This window comes from Dendrobates tinctorius, unplaced genomic scaffold (assembly GCF_039654945.1).
Source record: "Dendrobates tinctorius isolate UK_male_01 unplaced genomic scaffold, ASM3965494v1 ptg000143l, whole genome shotgun sequence".
Classification (NCBI taxonomy): Eukaryota; Metazoa; Chordata; class Amphibia; order Anura; family Dendrobatidae; genus Dendrobates; species Dendrobates tinctorius.
This window is the reverse complement of record NW_027361810.1, coordinates 24,935,663-24,950,045: the sequence shown is the minus strand read 5'-3', so window position 1 is coordinate 24,950,045 and position 14,383 is coordinate 24,935,663. Positions and strand designations below refer to the sequence as shown.

The following is a 14,383-nucleotide window of genomic DNA, read 5'->3' as shown; positions in this document are numbered from 1 at the left end:
TGGCACAACAATTCTGTTACCCCTCAGTTGTAGAACTCTCCAAAATTACAGTTTTATGGACACAGGACTCTTCAAGTCACTTGATTACAAAACACACCTTTAACCAATAAAACAATTATAATGTTGTCATTTTGACTTCAAAAAACAATTTGAGCCCAAAATGTTCTCTGCCTCCAGAGAAGCACAAAGGCAAAGTAGTTTCATATTTTCCCATTTTAACTGCTGCAAATATATCAAATTTATAAATTGTGTACGTATCTGCAACCGATACGTTACCCTACGTGTTTGTATATAGAGATCCTGTGCATCTCTATGTGTTTCCTTGGTAACAGACTACAAACAAACTCTGCGTGTAGTCTGATCCTAAGTGCACTTATTTCCTTTTTTCTGTCCATTTTTTTCCTAACCCACAGTAGGAGAGGAGAAAAATTCTAAAACCACATAATAAATTTGCTGCATATGATAAATGATGCTTTTTACTGAATTTTAGATCATTTTGATGAGTAAACCTCCTCTATTGTTGCCTTGCCTTAGTTGTGTTATAATTGACATTTGGGATTTTAGTAATGGTCCCCAGCTCTTACCTATCTTTCTCGCTTCCTCCAGCTGATCGTATGTCGCAAGTTGACCCCCTTCGTATTCGCACACGGCTCTCGCCTCTCTGTAGGTGAGTTGGTATTTTCCATTTCTTGATTCTCGGTGATAGACTCCAGCTGCTTGTTCTGAGAAGCACAAGAACTCATTATTACGGGATTGTTAACTGTGTCTTTTCCAAGTTATTCATCCACCTCCAGCATCGCATATCATGTTCTACGGCACAGTAACGCCAAGAAACAGACAAAGCATTGATTTCACACACAGAAAGTTTTGGACAGCGGCCTGGGCACAAATCCACACTTTTTAGGAATAAAACCATATTTTGTTGCATGCGATCCAGATCTCAGCTCCAGGTATGACCTCCAGCATTGTTGTTCTAAAGTAAACAAAATGGTTAGTTCCTGTGGAGTCTAATCCATAACATAACGTTTTACGTGTCGTCGCATCACGGAATGATTCATATTCTTAAAAATTCTTTTGTTGAAGGCAGATATCTGGTTTAAATAAAACGCAGAATTAGGTTAAAGCCCGACTGTCTTATCCGGGGGTCGTCCTACAATGTTAGCCTCTATTTAGTTTTCTATAGTAAAGTCACGAGCTGCTCAAGTTGTCTTTCATTAAAATGTTCTCCTTCAGAGGAGCAACTCAGGTCACCACGAACTTCTCAGGTCTGTCTGTCTAATTCATAGAAGCTTTATTGGCAGGGCTCAATAGATATTAGTTTTGCCAAAGCACACGTACAGTAGGGATCGTGACTGTGTGGATGACGGATGAGACACATCTAGGGTGGGGACTATGGAAGTCCATGGCATGTCGTAGTTCTCTTTCTTGCAGCCTATGGCTACTCTCACATACTGCGCTGCTCTTCCCGCACTCACATACTGCGCTGCTCTTCCCGCACTCACATACTGCGCTGCTCTTCCCGCACTCACATACTGCGCTGCTCTTCCCGCACTCACATACTGTGCTGCTCTTCCCGCACTCACATACTGTGCTGCTCTTCCCGCACTCACATACTGCGCTGCTCTTCCCGTACTCACATACTGTGCTGCTCTTCCCGCACTCACATACTGTGCTGCTCTCTCCCCCACATTCACATACTGCACTGCTCTCCCCCCACACTCACATACTGCACTGCTCTCCCCCCGCAATTACATACTGCGCTGCTCTCCCCCCACACTCGCATACTGCACTGCTCTCCCCCCACACTCACATACTGCACTGCTCCCCCCCCACACTCACATACTGCGCTGCTCTCCCCCCACACTCACATACTGCGCTGCTCCCCCCCCACACTCACATACTGCGCTGCTCTCCCCCCACACTCACATACTGCGCTGCTCTCCCCCCACACTCACATACTGCACTGCTTTCCCCCCGCAATTACATACTGCACTGATCTCCCCCCACACTCACATACTGCGCTGCTCACCCCACATGCTCCCTTCCACACTCACATACTGCCCTGCTCCCCCCGCTCTCACATACTGCTCTGCTCTCCCCCCCACACTCACATACTGCCCTGCGCCCCCCCACTCTCACATACTGCGCTGCTCTCCTCCACACGCTCACATACTGTGCTGCTCTCTCACCCACGCTCACATACTGCTCTGCTCTCCCCCCACACTCACATACTGCCCTGCTCCCCCCCGCTCTCACATACTGCTCTGCTCTCCCCCCCACACTCACATACTGCCCTGCGCCCCCCACTCTCACATACTGCGCTGCTCTCCCGCGCTCACATACTGCACTGCTCTCCCCTGCGCTCACATACTGCACTGCTCTCCCCCTCACACTCACATACTGCCCTGCTCCCCCCCACTCTCAGATACTGCGCTGCTCTCCCCACACGCTCACATACTGCACTGCTCTCCCCTGCGCTCACATACTGCGCTGCTCTCCCCCCACTCACATACTGTCTTGCTCCCCTCCACGCTCACATACTGCGCTGCTCTCCCCTCCACACTCACATACTGTGCTGCTATTTCCCCTGCGCTCACATACTGAGCTGCTCTCTTCCACACGCTCACATACTGCTCTGCTCTCTCCCCCCGCAATCACATACTGTGCTGCTATTTCCCCTGCGCTCACATACTGCGCTGCTCCCCCCCACACTCACATACTGCCCTGCTCACCCCCACACTCACATACTGCCCTGCTCCCCCCCACTCTCACATACTGCCCTGCGCCCCCCCACTCTCACATACTGCCCTGCGCCCCCCCACTCTCACATACTGCGCTGCTCTCTTCCACACGCTCACATACTGTGCTGCTCTCTCACCCACGCTCACATACTGCTCTGCTCTCCCCCCACACTCACATACTGCCCTGCTCCCCACGCTCTCACATACTGCTCTGCTCTCCCCCCCACACTCACATACTGCCCTGCGCCCCCCCACTCTCACATACTGCGCTGCTCTCCCGCGCTCACATACTGCACTGCTCTCCCCTGCGCTCACATACTGCACTGCTCTCCCCCTCACACTCACATACTGCCCTGCTCCCCCCCACTCTCACATACTGCGCTGCTCTCCCCCCCACTCACATACTGCGCTGCTCTCCCCTCAACACTCACATACTGAGCTGCTCTCCCCGCGCTCACATACTGCCCTACTCTCCCCCTCACGCTCACATACTGCCCTACTCTCCCCCTCACGCTCACATACTGCGCTGCTCTCCCCCTCACGCTCACATAGTGCGCTGCTCCCCCCCCACGCTGACAGACTGCTCTCTCTCTCGCGCTCATATACTGCACTGCTCTCCCCCTCACGCTCACATACTGCACTGCTCTCCCCCTCACGCTCACATACTACACTGCTCTCCCCCTCACGCTCACATACTGCCCCCTACTCTCCCCCTCACGCTCACATAGTGCGCTGCTCTCCCCCCCACGCTGACAGACTGCTCTCTCTCTCGCGCTCATATACTGCACTGCTATCTTCACTGCGCTCTCTTCTTACCTGAGCAGTACAGAAGTTTTCTCTTCCTCCTTCATGGAGCTAAAATCCAGGATGAGATCTTAAAGTCTCCTGAAGTGAGTGTCCCTCACTGCTGAGTATTTGATGCAGTGTAGAATAAAGTGGGTCTCATCTCTCTATCTACCTTTTATCTGTCTGTCTTTTATCTATTTCTCTCTGTCCATCCAATATTTAATCTATTTATCTAACTAGTAACTAAAGGATACAGCAGCCTCTGTAAGCGCTAAGATGTCTCCAAACATTGAATACATGAAACCTGGATGCATTACTGCTACATGGAACTACTGATAAATTGAAGATACTTAGCGCACAATTTGGCCAATTCATCAGAGCCCATCAGCCATGACAAGGTGATCTTTCTTTGATGGGACCCTAAGCATTCATTTTATTTATTAAACATACATCTCCAGAGATAAAAGCCTACAAATATCCAGGGCAGATCAGATCCAGCATTAATTAAAAACCACCACTGGCTTCATTCAAACATCAGTATTTTTTACGCGCGAGAAAAATGGGCCAAGTTTCATCATTGATTTTCACCAGAGCATCATCAGAGTTTGGCTTTATTTTTATCAGTTTTTTTTACATGTAAAAAAAAATAAATAAATACATTTTCTTCATCTCCTCCTATCTCACAGTCCATGAAAAACAGAACAATATATGGATGGCATCCAAATGCTATCTGATTTTGTCTTGTACCTATAAACATGCATTGCCAATTTTGATACAAAGCTTGAGTCAATATCTGACTTGTCTCCGCGATTTTACGTGAAACGATTGCTCCTCGAAAAATCACAGATATATGATCGACTCCCTTCACCTTTAGGGCAACGACACACTGGCAAATTTTTCGTCCGAGAATCGGATCTTAAACCTTGCCCTGGCCGGCACCTCTCCTGACCTGAGCTTGACAGCGTGATGGATTACTATGCAGCTGTCATGCTCAGGTCAGGAGAGGTGCCGGCCAGGGCAAGGTTTACCATCTGATTCTCGTACGAAAAATTTGCCAGTGTGTCTCTGCCCTTATAGGTACAAATGCAATAAGTGTAAAACACAGTGAGCACTGGCATGAGAAAAACCTTACGTGTGAATGAGCCCTTAGACTGATAGGAGGAGGTCAAACAAACATGGAGGCAGTCATAGTGCAAGGAACCTCCTAACAGAATAAAGCCAGTCCACACCAAACTTTTTTTTATATACGTGGTGAAAAAAAATCCAGAAATTTGTAAAAAGAAAAAATTTGGTTTGTGTCTCCATTTACTGCATATTTTTTATTTTCTTATTTAATTTTTCTAATTTTTTACATTTATTAATCTGATCATTTGTTTTATATACTGCATTACCAATGTATTGTAATATACAGGGAAAATTATGGTCTCCTATTAAGTCCAGTCTGCGGCAACCCAACGGCACAGCAGCTACTGGAGCCAGCTCTGGTTGCTGCTGTTAGAGTTGGAGGATGGCGGTGATATAACACAGCTGCCGAGCCCTCTCCATATTCCCGTACCTGATATTTGAGGTACATGTATATCACGTGTTAGGCTGGTTTCACATTAGCGCTTTTTAAGCGCACGCACGGCCGGGGGTAGCTCCGCCCCCGAGCCGGCTCTCTGCCCGGCGTGCCCGCCCCTTGCTTGTAGCGCCGCCTCCTAGCGCACAGCGGCGCCTGCGATCGGCGCACCCTATCTTTAGCATAGGGTGCGCAGATCGTGCGCAGGCCGTGCACTAGTTGCGCTTTGACCTGCGCTGCGCACTTTTGACGGTGCGCGCCAAAATCCGAAAAGTTTGATTTTGGCGCGCACGGCGCACCGTCAAAAGTGCGCAGCGCAGGTCAAAGCGCAACTAGCGCACGGCCTGCGCACGATCTGTGCACCCTATGCTAAAGATAGGGTGCGCCGATCGCAGGCGCCGCTGTGCGCTAGGAGGCGGCGCTACAAGCAAGGGGCGGGCACGCCGGGCAGAGAGCCGGCTCGGGGGCGGAGCTACCCCCGGCCGTGCGTGCGCTTAAAAAGCGCTAATGTGAAACCAGCCTTAAGCAGGGGTTAATGCACATAGATGAAATTTGTAAAATCTTTTCCCCTTGCCTATTAGTGTAATCTTTTGCAAAATCTGTGCAAATCCGGAGGAAAATTCAACAGAAATTCCATCCCGCGTAGACTTTTCGGCATGTGTTCTAGCCCATAGATTGGTGTCCCGCTCAAAAAAACCAAACCTCGCCTTATGAGGAGCACATGCCCTGATAAACACCAGGCATTGTCTTCATGGGATTACCCCTTCATTGTGGTTCAGCTACACCTGCTATAAGTCAACGTGATTCTTCATCTAAAGTTGACGGTCGATGAGAAAATCATAACGGAAAAACGCAAAACCTCAATGGACAAGAGACAAAAGTTGTGTCATATTGGAGAATTCCTCAACGTGTGCAGCGATATTAAACATGTGTTGGATATTTGAGGCAGTATGAGATGGCGGGGGATAGGGTCTCTCGGGGACTGAACTCTTAAAGATTCCATTAGAAATGATTAAGAACAAATTGAAGACATAGCGGCAAACTTGGCAGCATGGGTACTGCTCCTTCCAGAGTCGGAGTTCATCTGCCGCTGTGACACGGTGCTACATTTTTGACTGATCAGGTCATATAGTCTAAGACATTATGAACACTAAGCTGCCAAATGTTTAGCTAAAGTTTAATAATAGACCAGCGTTTAGAACTCAAAATGGATGTGTCACCAGATTTCACAATACACGCGGCGTAAATTACTAAGAGCTGTCGTATAACTGATGGATCTGGTCTACTTAACTTGACAATCTATTTCAAAATGGTTGTATAATCCTTTGTGAAATATTCAACTCAATCTCCACACACCTATCCTGATTGACGACAGCTCCTCAATGACCCTCTTTGCTGCTGCTGAATAACCGCACACCTATCCTGATCGACGACAGCTCCTCAATGACCCTCTTTGCTGCTGCTGAATAACCTCACACCTATCCTGATTGACAGCTCCTTTTTGTCTATGCTCCTTGCTGAATTTCTGCGCACCTAGCCAAATTTTCAGCTCCTCAGTGTCCCTCCTCCCTGCTGCATATCCGTCCAGCTAGTCTAACTGACAGCTCCTCAGTGTCCCTCCTCCCTGCTGCATATCCGTCCAGCTAGTCTAACTGACAGCTCCTCTGTGTCCCACCTCCCTGCTTCTGCTGAGATCTCACACTGCTTAGTACAAGCTGCAACTGTCAGGGTGGATGGGTGGAGAGTAAATACAACTGTATATTTAAGCATGCTCTCTCTTTAGGTGAAGTTATAAAATATTAATTTTAATATAAAAATTATACATTCTGACATGGATTTTCAAATTAAGTACAGAAGACTCATCAGGTATAAGATCCATTGGATAATCCATGTATTGTGAAATCTAAGTACATTATGGCTGAAAATCTCTCATCAGGGCAAAGGTTATTGTGTAAGAGTGGGGAGGAGGTGAGCTGTGACATCACCTATTGTGTATGGTGGATCTTGTATTATCTACTGTATATACAGGAGTTATCAGTCATTGTACAGGAGGGGGAGGAGGTGAGTTGTGACATCACCTATTGTGAATGATGGATCTTGTATTATCTACTGTATATACAGGAGTTATCAGTCATTGTACAGGAGGGGGAGGAGGTGAGCTGTGACATCACCTATTGTGAATGATGAATCTTGTATTATCTACTGTATATAGAGGTGATACTTGGTTTTGTAATCCTTTCTTCAATGATAAACATTTATTTTGTACAGCAAAGGAAGAATGTGTCTATTATTAGGCCTAGCGTTCAGTGTGAAATTAGTGAGATTTCTGATAATTTGTTTATATAGTTAGTGATATGAACATTTTAATAAAAAAAATAATTTAACCTAAAATGCCTGATGTAACAAATAGGTATTTTTTTATGACATATTCCCTTTAAATAGATTTGCACAGTCAATAAATGAGCTTGAGGTATAAGGAGATATCTTTTGGCCAAACGCTCCAATCTGCTTGTAACCCCCCTCTATGAGGACACATCATGTGGACACTATGTAATAGTAGCTTTTGATCTTGTGGGGTCTTACCCACCACGTATTAAATAGTCAGCCATTTATGAATAGTTCTATAACAAAAGAAATGGTCGGCTGTGACGCTTTCGGCAAAATTAGTTGTTTCGGGTGCTGGAATCAACCAAATTCCAAAATGAAAGGGGCGAGACCACCAGTGTAATAATTCCATCTATAGCGCAGATCATACTGGGACATGTCCAGCTCCAGACTTTGAGACGGGAAACTTCTGGTGTTATATGTAGCACATATTATATTCTCCGTGTCTCCCAGGAGCGAGGTTTTCTGAGGTCTAATAATTGCTTGCAAACCGTAATCTGTCAATCATAACTCCACGAGGAATGTCGTGTTTTCTTATGGATAAATTAGATCCATTATTATGAAATAAAACATAATGAGCGTTACCTTCTTCCACCGCACAGGAAAGTTAATTTAGGTGATCACCATTCATTTCCTCATGCGGTTAAGAGAAACTCGCTAGGGAGGTTTGGGGGTCTACTGTACTCCACCACCGTAATCGCTCCAACAGAAATCTTATACCTTGGCTTACATGTCTGTTCTGTCTATTCATGGTCAATGTATAATTCAGTTTACATAGTCTGTGAATTGCAAAACATTACTGATTTCTTAAGAAACAAGTGTGGCGGTCCCTTAAAGGGGTTGTCCACACGATTTATTTAAAAAAAAAATAAAAACAGAATAATAAAAATAAATAATTCCTAACTTATAATTCCCTCACTGATCCTCTTCCATTACTGTTAAGCCTCCCCGCCGGTCTCTATAGATTCTGTTTTGGCTGGACAATATGTGAGGAATGCAACTAAATAAGACTGGCTTGGTACATCCAGTTCAGTGCCGATCGCCATGTGACTGCTGCAGGCAATCACCAGTCATTGGTTACAGCGCTCCTGTGCCGGTATGGCTGGAACATGAAATACAGAGATCGATGGGCGGCTCAGGCAGCTCTGGCAGAGGAGCTCTGGGGGATGATAACGTGTCTATACTTTACTTTGCAGAAATTTTAGAGATTTTGTGTGTAAAAAAAATAAATAAAAAATCAAGGTGGGCCACCCCTTGAATGCCTTTCTCCTGTTCATGGGCTGCAGCTAGAATTGTAGTGTAAGATGTACAGTATTTACCTTAAGTAATGAATTACCAGACAGACCATGGCTGAGAATGGCGGTGTTTTGGAGAAAATAGAAACCTACTTTTTGGGCCCACTCATTATTGCATTTGCGCCTTGTTTTTGTCCAGTTGTTGCTGTTTTTCACCTTTTTCATTAACACCCTGTTCTTCTTTTACTGATGCTTTTTCATTTTATATAGTATGTGTTCACCAGTTTGCGTTTTTTAATATGTTCATCATTGTAGCCAGGGTTCAGGTTTTCTGGATGGTTCACAAATTTCGAATGTTTAAAGAGTTTCAAATTTTTTTTGTGCAAATTTACTCGAGACCTTTCCTTGGAGGGATTTTATGTACTACTGAATTTTTTGAGCAGATTTTGTAAATTTTAGTGGAATGTGCAACCTTTTGGCTTTGAAGTCCAGAAATAGGTTAAAGACAAAAAAAAGAGTATTTTTTATTTTGCGCAAAATTAATGAACCACGTGCGTCATCTTCTAAGCGTTTGGGGGCAACAACGTCAACGATTGCAGCAAGGAAAAAAAAGGATTTAAAAAATGGTAATGATGAATGCTGTTTCAGAGAAAAGCTTGGAGATTTCTAATGATGGTGACTGTATCTGATTCATGCTGCTTGTCGTATTGGCAGCATCATTTCTTTGACAGCTTCTCTTTAATTTACATTGTTTTTCTTTTTTAGGTTGATTAACAAACATAGGGGTTTTAGCTTAAGCTGGAGTCACACATAGCGACTTACCAGCGATCCCGACAACGATATCAACATGTCAGGATCGCTGGTGAGTCGCTGTGTGATCGCTGGTGAGCTGCCAAACAGACAGCTTCACCAGTAATTAGCACAGCGATGCCGAGCGCCCGGCATCGCTGTGTTCGTTAGCGCTGATGCCATATCCCTGTAAAAAATTAGAATTAAAATAAAAAATATTGTTATTCTCACCTTCCGACGTCCCGCGCAGCCATCCTGCCTCTCTCCACACTCCGGTCCCAGTAATCCTTTGCGAGAATGACCGCGAGAATGTCACAGTCTCGCGGCAGCGCGACGTCTCGCGGTCATTCGTGCAAAGGATCACTGGGACCGGGAGCGTGGAGAGAGGCAGGATGGCTGCGCGGGACGTCGGAAGGTGAGAATAACAATATTTTTTATTTTTTTTATTATTTTTTACAGCTGATCGCTGGTCTCCCGCCTGTCACCCGCAGCGATGCGTGCTGGCCAGCGGGAGGCCAGCGACGAAAAATATGTCCAGAGGTTTCTTGCAGCGATCAGCGATACCGGCAGGGGGGCCGGTCGCTGATCGTTGTCACACACAGCGATCTCGCTGTTGTGTCACAAAAGTTGTGACTCAGCAGCGATCTCGCTACCGAGATTGCTATGTGTGACTCCCGCTTTCGATCTGGCAGAATATGACCTATCCTGTTCTAACATAATTATAATTATCAGTAGCACTGTATAGCTTGCCATAATGATAATGTGTGTATATATTGTAGGGTTTTCACTTACTTAGTTGCGGTTGAGATAGGCACAGGAAACGGTTTCATTAAAAAGTCCAGGCAGGTTTATTACAACTTCGTAAACCACTCAGCATAAGCAAACAAAAAGACAGCCTTATCAGGCACAGAGTGAAAAACAAAAAGTAAATAGTCCATATAGTAGTGCGGTTTCGCCTGCTCAGGTCAGTATCCTTTAACAAACACACTGGAGGTCTCCACACCTCCAGTCACAGACACTGAATGAGACACTCAGCCTCCATTTTATCTGCCATACCATGCCAACACCCCCCCCCCCCGGGGATCAGATATGTGAGCACACATGCGGGAGCATCCTTTCCCGAGCTAACATCATCAAATCTGCCAACCTCAACGATAAATACCTCCCCTCAAGGACCTGTGTGGCGACAATCTTGCGATATATATATATATATATATTTATATTTATATATAACTACATTAGTTATTTGTAGAAACCTGAACCAATACTCAACCGGAGTATGAAACAGTGACGAACAGTAGAGGTAATTAATCTTGCATTCCTCAATTGGGTTATGACCTCCCTGACAAAGCAACATAGCGAAACGCATGTCCAAGTGTTAATGAGGGGGAGCAGACCACATTATGTGACTTGCTTAGTATTGTTCATCCAGTTGATTTATTTTACTTTAGCTACTATGAATTGTTCCACTTTGAATACCTAATATATCTGCAGCTCGTGTCACTTTATACCTTATGGTATACTTTTTAGTCAGTGGTTCATTATTATTTTTCAGCCATTCTATTCTCCTATTTATTTTCCGGGCATTATTAATCATTAAATTATTAATTATTTTTATTTATTACCCAATTCTTCTATCACTGAGATATTGTGGCATAATTAATCATGGATACATTATCAAATTAACTAGCAGAGTTCATCAAATATTTGTTTATTTTCAATTAATCATGTAGTCTATGTGTGGTCTCTGTACCCTTATGATCTTTTATGGTCATTGAGATCTGAGTTTACCAAAAGTTTACTATAAGTTGTCATCCTACGTGATACTTGTACTTCATGGGGTTCATGTCATGTCTATAGGGAGTACACACTGCTAATAAATAGCATAACGTATGATCACGTCTGACTTTTTTCTTTTTTTTTTCATATAATAAGAAACCCCAAACTACATGTTTATATTCTAACTCTAAAAGGACGTGTTATCAATTACATAATAAATGAGATATAACATACAAAAAGATGAAAAAGGAAGCAGATAACGTTTAAAAAAAAAAATATTCAGCTTGCTTATTTAAAAAAAATAAAAATATAAAAACTCTTAAAAATAAATAAAAAAATTTCTAACATTGGAAAAATCTCAAAAACAGTCATGAACATAAATATTAAAAAATGACAATTGAATATGTGTGGAAATATTATATATGGGGGTTTGCAATGCTGCTGGACAAAAAGAAATCAAACAAAAGGAATCTGTATATTGCGCCAATTATTTAAATATATATTAAGCTCCTGGAAGACTTTGCAAATTAGTAATTCACATCAAAGCCAAATACATAAGGGTTTCATTGCTATGCATTGCTATGCGTTGTTGAAGTATTCTAAGGAACGCTTTAAGCTACGAATACATGGGCAAAAAAATGTATATTTTTCATATTTTTTTCTTTTATCAGGCATAGATAATGTAGGACCAGCGGTCCAAGGATGTCTTTGGGAAGAAGGACCTAATGGGATATTCCCCAGCATTATAGTAAGAGATCTACATAGGAAATCCATTGTTAGTTTCTTCCTTATTCTGGGACTTGTAGTTCCCCAGAGCCCTACAATGCATTTATCTGTGTGCTTCCTGAGACTTGTAGTTCCACAACGGCCAGAGTTCCCCCATCTCTCCTGCAGATGTTTTCAGATTACATTGAATTAATTGCTTACCTAGCCAGATGGAGTTGTGGAGTATTCCGTTCTTGAATCCCCATCCAAGAGCTTCATCCAAGTGCAAAGCAATGAGAAAGAGGAAAATGATTTTTTTCATGTTTCAGCAATTTAAGAGGAATTTCTTCCAAGGAAACTGACTACTCTCGCATCTGACAGAGCCCCTTCTGAAACATCTGGTCACCAGATCTTATAAAGCTTTTTTTTCCTGCCTACTGTGAGTTTAGTGAGCTTGGTCCAATTAAAGAAGCAGCTGTAGTATTTCACAATTAGAATGACGTCAGACTGTATAAGCAAGAAGAGGACGATGATGCTGATACTATACCTAATCGAGAGACTTACCATGTGGTTATGACTAGTTACGATCTGCGGGGGGAACATCGAACTTTACTGTAATATGTGTCAGTAGCAATTAACCTTCTTGTCTTAGATAACATGGGTTGCATAGATTGTGTTGACATATATAGTCTGCAGACATTACAGGCATGATATAGGACATGGGCAGGGCCATATTTTGAGTTTATGCTGCCCTAGGCACTTTTAGTGCTGCCTCCCCCATTGGTGAGTATGACTAATGCAGATGTGGCGCCCCTGAGGCTCAGTCGCCACAGAGGTACTACACCTTCTCCTAAGGTGTGGTGCCCCACCGTCTGGGTAAGTTGGGAACTCCTTTCCACGCTCCAACACTCACACCCCACACAGCAGGGTAGTTCTACACAACCACATTGCGACTCAGTGCTTAGAGAGTAGCAGAGCACCTCTGGTGGTTCCCTGCTTGGAACACTGGATGTGCTGGGAGGTGGGTGGAGTTGAGATCCATATAAAAGATTGGGAAGGTTTAGAATTACAGGTAAGTCTGTGAGGAGGCTGAGATCAGATCAGTCTGAGGTCAGTCGGGAGGAGGACAGTCAGGAGAGTCTGAGGATGGGTCCGAGAAGAAGGAGTGCTGCAGCTGCCTCAGTGATCTGAGCCAGCTGGCATGGGAAAGGGAAGAGAAGGAGAAAGACGTAGAACTGTAACCTAAGCAGCCATAAGGAAGAGAGCGACAAGTACGGAACGAAGGAGTAGAGAGAACAGAGAGGAGTCGTGGGTTGAAAGAGGAACCCTGCCCTGCCTATAGGTTCTCAGCGCAAGGCCGGGGCCCGGTCCCCGAGGTTGTATGGACACTTATGGTTCTGCAGCAGACAGGAGTAGTTGGCTGTAAATGCACTACTCCCATCCAAGACTTGGGGCACAACAGCAACTGTGTAGAGAGCCGGGACTCAGGAGAAGGGAGTCCCCGAAGCAGGTTACAGCTGTCTGCCATACAAGGAGAGTTCAAGGAAACATCTAGTAAGAGGCATTCCAGGGTAACTAAGTACTGGGGTGCTTCACACCACAAGGCGCTATAGAGGAGTCGTTCAGGAAGGTACATGTTGGCGGAGTGTTGGAGAGGAGAGCCCTGACTTGCCCGGGAGGTTGATTGAGTCTCTGCCCCAGAGGACACGGCACGGAGGCAGGCACCAGTGTGTACCACAAACTGTGAGTAAAGCTTTGAAACTGCAAGTCCTGGTGTCCTCCAGTCATTTGTGCGCTAACACCTTCAGCACCGCTACATCTGGGTACCAGCATCCACTCCATTCTGCGCCTCTCCTCATCCATTGCACCTACACTGCCCTGGGACTACAGCTCCACCTGTGGGGAGCTACACCATCTTTGCTGCACCACACCATCAGTCCCAGCGGATCTGCATGCAGCGTCGGCTTAACACCTCCCTTGCCGAACACCACAGGTGGCGTCACAAACTATTCCATTAACTACATCCCCCATTACTTGGGCGCCCAGGGCCACGGACCGGGTCACCGCTGCTGTGACACATCCCCCTGACACCGGCCCGGTACCAAGTACCCCACAGCCCTGGGAGGGCGACCCACAGACACTTAGGCTGTGTGCACACGCTGCGGGATTCTTCTGCGGATTTTTCCTTGCGGATTTGGGAAAACCCGCAGGTCAAAAGACCTGCGGTTTATCTGCGCATTAGCCTGTGGTCTTGCCCTGCGGTTTGACACCTGGACAATGGAGCAGGTGTAAAAGCGCTGCGGATTCCGCACAAAGAAGTGACATGCTGCGGATTAGAAATCCCATTGGATAACATTGTACTGTACAATGTCTTCGGAACTGCTGCGGAAAAACCGCTGCAGATC

General features: G+C 45.1%; 1 protein-coding gene across 1 annotated transcript in view; it reads right to left on the bottom strand.

The window, feature by feature from the left end:
• The window catches only part of TNFAIP6 (TNF alpha induced protein 6), a 40,239-nt gene extending 27,869 nt beyond the window's left edge, over positions 1-12,370 (bottom strand). Inside the window, exons 1-2 of the mRNA XM_073545607.1 lie at positions 12,201-12,370; positions 585-722 (exon numbers count right to left, since the gene is read on the bottom strand). Of these exons, the coding sequence (XP_073401708.1) occupies positions 585-722; positions 12,201-12,300 (238 nt within the window). The 5' untranslated portion in view covers positions 12,301-12,370. The remainder of the gene's footprint in view (positions 1-584; positions 723-12,200) is intronic.
• Between the last annotated feature and the right edge of the window lie 2,013 nt (positions 12,371-14,383).